Below are 7,800 nucleotides of genomic sequence, written 5' to 3'. Positions count from 1 at the left end.
CCCCACCTGTCCCTCCCTTGTCCCTCTGTCCATCTGTTCAGACACCCGTCACCTGCTCCCCCTTGTCTCATCCACTTACCGTCCACCCACCCACACCCCCATCCATCCGTCTATCCATCCTTCCATTTATCCATCCACCCACCCCACTCTATCCGTCCGTTTATTCATCCACCATCTATCCATCCATTCATCTCCCCACTGCGTCCCTCCGTCCACCCACCCACACCATCCACCCATCCATCCATCCATGACTCCATTATCCATCTATCTGTCCATCTCTCTTTTATCTCCTTGTCCATCCACCCGTCCTTCCATCCACTCAACAGAATCAGAAAAGTCTGGCAGAGCGTAGTGTGTTGACTGTGCTTCTAGTAGGTTACCAGAACCTAAAAATCTGGCACATGGAAAGAGCTCAACCAGCATGTTAAAGGGGTGTGAGCTGGCCTGTCATGCCAGCCCTTTGGGAGGCTGAGGCGGGAGAATCACTTGAGGCCAGGAGTGAGACAAGCCTGGGAAACATAGTGAGACCCTGTGTCGAGGGAGGGAGGAAGGAAGGGAGAGAGGAAATCAGTCCTGGTGCAGTGGCTTAGAAAGAAAGAAAGTCCGGTCAAAGCAAGTAAATCATCAAAATGCATGCCTGGGGAGTGACTGCCTGGAGTCAGCCACTGGCCACAGGCTTAGGGCTCGAATGTTCCCCTTGTCTGGTGTCCTGGAGAGGAGTAGCCCGATGGGGAGGGGGGTGCGGGGGAGTGTTGAAGATGAGACACGTGGCTTTTGTGTTCAGGTGTTTTTTCTTTTTTTCTTGAGTCGGAGTCTCACCCTGTCGCCCAGGCTGGAGCGCAGGGGCACACTCCCGGCCACTGCAGCCTCGACCTGCTGGGCTCAGGTGATCCTTCCGCCTCAGCCTTCCAAGGAGCTGGAACTACAGGCACGCTCCACCATGCCCGGCTAATTTTTTTTATTTACTGTAGCGACGAGGACTCACTATGCTGCCCAGACGGGTCTCGAACTCTTGGGCTCAAGTGATCCTCCCGCCTCTGCCTCCCAAAGTGCTGGGATTGCAGAGATGAGCCACTGCGTCCGGCCCGTTTCATTCTTCAGAAAAAATTTTTTCTTTTACTGGGTGTGGTGTCTCACACCTATATCTCAGCACTTTGGGAGGCCGAGACAGGAGGAATGCTTGAGTCCATGAGTTTGAGACCAGCCTGGACACCACAGTGAGACCCATCTCTACGGGTCTTGCCTGTGGTCCCAGCTACTCAGGAGACTGAGGTGGAAGGACTGCCTGAGCCCAGGAGTTCAAGTTTGTGGTGAGCCCTGGTCATGCCACTGCACCCCAGCTTGGGTGACACAGTGTCAGAAAAGGAGGGGTTCAAAATAATTATGGATACACAGCCTGCAAAAATAGTAAAAAAAAAATTCTCTAGATTCTCATTCTTGAGGGCTCCAGAGAGGTTTGGTCACTTACGTTTATCAATATTTATCACATTAGAAATAAAAGCTGGAATTTTTAATTTTTAAATAAAAATAAAGGCGAGGTCTCACTATGTTTCCCAAGCTGGTCTTGAACTCCTGGGCTCAAGCAGTCCTCTTGCCTCAGTCTCCCAAAGCCCTGGGATGACAGGTGTGAGCCACTGTGCCTGACCTAAAAACTGGAAACTTTTTTTTTTTTTGAGTTGGAATCTCACTCTGTCGCCCAGACTGGAGTACAGTGGCCGCTCCCAGCCACCGCAGCCTCGCCTGCTGGGCTCCCGCAATCCTTCCGCCTCAGCCTTCCAAAGAGCTGGAACTACAGGTGCACGCTACCACACCCCGCTATGGTTTTGATTTATTGTAGAGATGAGGTCTCGCCAAGTTGCCCAGGCGGGTCTCGAACCTGGAGGCTCAGGCAATCCACTCACCTCAGCCTCCCAAAGCGCTGGGATTACAAGCTGAGCCACCGAGCCCGGCTAAAGCTGGAAACTTTAATGAACATCACTAAACACATGCAGTTTCGCATAAGTGACGTTTTTTACTAATGAAAAGTAACTACTTCCCCAAACAACAAAAACCGTTAGTAAGAATCGCATTGGCTTGCATTTTCAAATCCCTTTAATGTCTGACTTAGCAGAAGGCAGATGGATTCTTGCCGCTGTTTCTGCCTTCACTCTGTGATGTGTTGGTTCATGTTAATGAAGAAAATTGGGCCTCACGGATGCATCCCTGGGAAGAGAGGAGTATTTTAATCACCTTTTCAGACGGTTGAGGCCATGCTTTGATATGTCTCCACACTCCTTAAAGACCAGGGTCACGGGGACTCTGAAACCTTCACGGTGACCTTTTCATGTGTGTGTTGCATGGACATCCAGGGGTCTGTCTTGCACTTGGGCAGCACCTTTTACTTCAGCACTGTGGAACGTCATGCGTGAGTCATTGGAAAAATTGAATCTCCCAGGGCGATGCAGACCTTCCAAGTGATGACACGTTTCATTATAAAATATCAAGGGGGGGCTGGGCGCAGTGGCTTGAGCCTGTCATCCCAGCACTTTGGGAGGCCGAGGCAGGAGGATCATGAGGCAGAAGGATCACTTGAGGCCAGGAGTTCGAGACCAGCCTGGCATCATAGCGAGACCTCATTCCTACCAAAAAAAAATTAGCCAGTCATGATGGCACACACCTGCAGTCCCAGCTAGTCAGGAGGCTGAGATGGAAGGATTGCCTGAGCCCAGCAGGTGGAGGCTGCGGTAAGCCGTGATCATCATGAACGTGCCACTGCGCTCCAACCTGGGCGACAGCGTGAGACCCCTAACTCAGAAAAAAAAAAAGGTGTAGGCCGGGTGTAGTGGCTCAAGCCTGTAATCCCAGCATTTTGGGAGACCGAGGTGAGAGGACTGCCTGAGCCCATGGGTTCGAGACCTGCCCAGGCAATTTGACAAGACTTCATCTCTACAATAAATCAAAAATTAGCTGGGCATGGTAGCACGTACCTGTAACTCCGGCTATTCGGAAGGCTGAGGCGGAAGGATCGCCGGAGCCTGGCAGGTCGAGGCTGCGGTGGCTGGGAGCATGCCCTTGCACTCCAGCCTGGGTAACAGAGTGAGACCCCACTCAAAACAAACAAACACATAAAACAAGGCATCAAACTGGTTCCTGTGACCCTTACTCATAGCTGCAGTAGTGACAGTTGAGCTTGTAACGCAAACACCACGCGTGCTTCTCCTCCTGCTTCAGAATGCCACAGACGAGCTACGTGTGTGTTTCACGCTTCCTTCTCAGCGGGCAAGACCTAGTAAAAGTACCCATTTCAGGCTCCATCAAGGCCGTTCTTCCTTTTTTTTGAGTCGGGGTCTCTGTCACGCAGGGTGGAGTGCAGTGGCGTGATCACAGCTCTCCACAGTCTCTGACTCCTTGGCCTCCAGAGTGGCTGGGATAATGGGCGTGCATCACCACACCAGGCCAGTCATTTTTATTTTTAAAAAATATTTTGAGCCGGGCTCGGTGGCTCAGCCTGTAATCCCGCGCCTTTGGGAGGCTGAGGTGAGTGGATTGCCTGAGCCTGCGGGTTCGTGACCCACTTGGGCAACTTGGCGAGACCTCATCTCTACAATAAACCAAAAATTAGCCAGGCGGGGTAGCGCGCCTGTAGTTCGGCTACTTGGAAGGCTGAGGCGGAAGAATCGCCGGAGCCCAGCAGGCGAGGCTGCGGTGGCCGGGAGCGGCACGGCACTCCAGTCTGGGTGACAGAGTGAGACTCCGACTCAAAAAAAAAAAAATTTGTAGAGGGTAGATCTCACTGTGTTGCCCCAAGCTCGTCGCGAACTCCTGGGCCCAAGTGCTCCTCCTGCCTCGGCCTCCCAGAGTGCCGGGATTTCAGGTGTGAGCCCCCACCCCCGGCCAAGCCTGTTCATACGTGAACCTGGCGCCGTGAGGGCACGGCCTGAGGAACACAGAGACTGAGGACAGGCTGGGACCCTGCTCTGACCTGGGTGAAGGCAGCAGCCCCTTCCCCCACTGCCTTGGCCCCGTCAGAGTGAGGAGGGCTGAGGACGTCTTAGTACCGTTACGAGGAACATTTTCACTCCTTGCAAGGGTCCTGGGGGTCCCTGTGGGCCTACACTCTGAGAACCCTTCCTCTAACTCAGGGCTTCCTCAGTGCTGTTGACTTTTGCTGGCCATCCTGTGCATCGAGCAATGTGTAGCAGCATCCCTGGCCTTGACCCACTAGACGGATAGATGCCAGATTACTGTCCACCGCCACGCCAACCTGGCGATGGTGACAGCCAAAAACATCATTAGATATTGCCAAATGCCCCCCCCACCCCAGGAGGGGAACTAAACCATCCCTGGTGGAGACCCAGTGCTCTAGCTAGTAGATGGCAACTAAGTTTCATCTCATGAGAAGGAATTGAGGCGCCACATCCAGTTTCACTGGATGGTGCATAAGGATTGATTAGCAATGTCTGCCATGAGTATAGCCTCAGGATTGATTAGCAGTGTCTACCGCAAGTGCAGCATCAGGATTGACTAGCAATGTCTACCGTGAGTGTAACGTCAGGATTGATTAGCAATGTCTACTGTGAGTGCAGCATCTGGATTGATTAACGATGCCTGCTGTGAGGGTAACATCAGGATTGATTGGCAATGTCTGCCATGAATGTAACAGGATTGATTGGCAATGTTGACGCTGAGTGCAGCATCTGGATTGATTAGCAATGTCTGCCATAAGTATAGCATCAGGATTGATTAGCAGTGTCTACTGTGAGTGCAGCATCAGGATTGATTAACAGCGCCTACTGTGAGTGCAGCATCAGGATTGATTAGCAATGTCTATTGTGAGTGTACCATCAGGATGGATTACCATGTCTGCTGTAAGTGCAGCATCTGGATTGATTAACGATGTCTGCTGTGAGTGTAACATCAGGATTGATTAGCATGTCTACTGTAAGTGCAGCATCAGGATTGATTAACGATGTCTGCCATGAGTGTAACATCAAGATTGATTAGTAACGTCTACTGTGAGTGCAGCATCTGGATTGATTAGTGATGTCTGCCATGAGTGCAGATGGGCAGGAATAGGTGGTGTGTTGGAATGATGAGTGATGTCCTCCAGGGGTGCAGAAGGAAAAAAGTGGGAGCACAGCTCGCTGTGGTCCATTGTAGGTGTCACCCGGGGTTTCTGGGACTCTGCATTCTGATCGGCCGTCCTCGTCCGGCTCCCGCTTACGGCTCCCCTCCCCGCAGGTGTTCATCGAGGACGTCAGCAAGGAGTTCGTGGAGGAGTTCATCTGGCCCGCCGTGCAGTCCAGCGCGCTGTACGAGGACCGCTACCTCCTGGGCACCTCCCTGGCCAGGCCCTGCATCGCCCGCAAGCAGGTGGAGATCGCCCAGCGCGAGGGCGCCAAGTATGTGTCTCACGGCGCCACGGGCAAGGTGAGGAGGAGGAGGGCGGGCACCAGGGGGACCAGGGGGACCCGGACGACCAGGGCGGTGGGCAGCCCTCGACCCTCCGGCGTCGGGGGTTTGCTTCCAGAACCGTGGGCGGGTCGGTTTCGCCCAGACCCCGCGGGGGGCACCCTCGCAGCCCACTCCTGTGCTCCGGGGCCGTGATGTCCCCGTGGTGGGAGCCGTGACACCCCGCGAGGCCATCTTGGTGCTGAGGTGGCCCCAGCACGCGTCCCCATGGGACGTAGCGGAAGGGGTCAGAACCCCAGCTGGCAGAGCGGGGTTCAAGCTCCAGCCTTGCTGTGGCGCGCCGTGGGCCTGTGGGCAGGGGAGTCTCTTCCCCGAGCCTCCTGTCTTCATTTGCAAAACGGGCATCCCTTGAGGGCTGGGGTCTTCGCTTCCCGGAGCTGCCGGCGCAAACGCCACCGACGGGCGGCTTCGGGCGCCGGAACGCCCTGGCTAGGGGATCTGGAGGCGGGGAGCCCACGGCCGGGCGTGGGCAGGGCCAGCCCCCGCAGAGGGCCCAAGGAAGGGTCGTGGCCTGGCCGTCCCCAGCTCCCGGCAGCCTCAGTCCTCGGTGTGTGGCTGCGTCGCTCCCGTCCTCGGCCTCTTCCCTCGCGTCGGCCTCTGCGGACGTCTCCCTGCTTATCAGGACCCTGGTCTACGGGGTCAGGGCCCACCCTGGTGACCTCCTCTTAACCTCCGTAAAGGCCACGTTGAGGACCGGACACAGGGGCTCAGCCTGAAATCCCTGCACTTGGGGAGGCCGAGAGGGAAGATCCAGGAGTTTGAGACCGGCCTGGGCGACAGGGTGAGAGCTCGTCTCTACAGAGTCGAAAAATTAGCCGGGAATGGTGGCATGCACCTGTGGTCCCAGCCTCTCAGGAGGCCGGGACAGGAGGATTGCCTGAGCCCAGGAGGTCGAGGCTGCGGTGAGCCGTGATCGTGCTTCTGCCCTCCAGCCTGGGTGGTAGAATGAGACCTCGACTCAAAAAAAAAAGAACTGAAAAATGAAAGAAAAATAAAAAGACCACACAAGGTCACTTTTGGGGGCGCCAGGGCCTAGGACCCGAATCTTTCTTTTCAGACATTAAAATCAGCCCCTCCCGCACCCCCACCTCCAGCCCGAGTGGGCACCAGGGCTGCAGGGGGACCCTGCGGGTTACGCGGGGGAAGCCCTCGGCTTCCTGCCTTGAGAACCGAATTCCTGACAATGTTGGCAACTGGTGGGGATTGTTTGGTTTTTTTGAGTCGGAGTCTGGCTGGAGGGCAGTGGCCGCTCCCGGCCAACACAGCCTCGACCTGCTGGGCTCCAGCAGTCCTTCCACTTCAGCCTTCCAAGTAGCCAGAACTTACAGGTGTGCGCCACCAGGCCCGGCTAATTTTTGATTTATTGTAGAGACAAGGTCTCGCTGAGTTGCCCAGGCTGGTCTCGAACCCGCAGGCTCAGGCAATCCCCTCGCCTCAAACTTCCAAAGTGCTGGGATTGCAGGGTTGGGCCACTGCGCCTGGCCAGGGATTGTTCTTTAATGGCTCTTGAGTCGTAAGCCCTCTGGACGAGCGGACGCCACTCCAATACCCGGCACAGGACCTGGCTGCTTACCAGCCCCACAGTCAGGAGGCTCTGAGCCTCCCAGGGACAGAGAGCTCACTACCTCTCCTGCCTGGGCTGGCGGAGACCCTGGCTCCCTGGGGTGCAGGGACACACGCAGCCCCGGTTACGATGGAGGGGACACGATCTGCCCAGTAGTCGCCCACCGGGACGGCGCCGGTCCTGTCTTTGAAGCTCGTGCATTTGTATCCTTTTTGCAGAGACGGGGTCTGGCTATCTGCCCAGGCTGGTCTCGAACTCCCGGGCTTGAGCGATCCTCCTGCCTCGGCCTCCCAAAGTGCTGGGATGACCGCACCTGGCTGCATCTGCGTGTTTCCTTGGGCACGGGTCAGCAAGCTTGTCCCGGGCATCCGTGGCGGGCTGGGTGCTTGCCGGAAAGGGCACAGTGCGGCACCTCTCGGGCCTGTCGCTGGCCTCGGGAGCCCACGGCCCAGCGGGAGAGGAAGGAACTGATGTGGGGACGGCGGGAGCGCCAGTCCCAGGGGACGGCCGGCAGGGGCCGAGCTTCGCCTCCCACAGAGCCTGGCCCTGAAGGGCGTCCGGTGAGCCAGCAGCAGGGTGTGGGAAGAGGCTGCCAGGCAGCGGAGCAGCCTGTGCGAAGGGCTGGAGCCAACAGGCCCTGAGCGTCGTGTCTGGGGGACACGAAGCAGGAGCTGTTGCCACGGAGGAGCCGGGGGGCCGGCGGGCCGTGGTGCCAGGGAGGCTGCCTTCGTCCCTGGCCGGATGGGACTTTGTGCCGGCCACAACGAGGGAAGAGACTTGTGACG

The 7,800-nt window shown here is 56.4% G+C and overlaps 1 protein-coding gene across 1 annotated transcript in view; it reads left to right on the top strand.

Annotated features, from left to right (window-relative positions):
• The window catches only part of LOC103263043 (argininosuccinate synthase-like), a gene marked incomplete at its 3' end in the record, with an annotated part of 7,737 nt that extends 2,328 nt beyond the window's left edge, over positions 1-5,409 (top strand). The window contains exon 3 of the mRNA XM_021713743.1: positions 5,205-5,409. Within this exon, the coding sequence (XP_021569418.1) occupies positions 5,205-5,409 (205 nt within the window). The remainder of the gene's footprint in view (positions 1-5,204) is intronic.
• Positions 5,410-7,800: the final 2,391 nt, after the last annotated feature.

The sequence above is a fragment of the Carlito syrichta genome, unplaced genomic scaffold (assembly GCF_000164805.1).
Source record: "Carlito syrichta isolate Samal-C Ts95f unplaced genomic scaffold, Tarsius_syrichta-2.0.1 Scaffold304709, whole genome shotgun sequence".
Classification (NCBI taxonomy): domain Eukaryota; kingdom Metazoa; phylum Chordata; class Mammalia; order Primates; family Tarsiidae; genus Carlito; species Carlito syrichta.
Note: the sequence above shows the minus strand (reverse complement) of the source record. Positions and strands in the feature narration are given on the sequence as shown.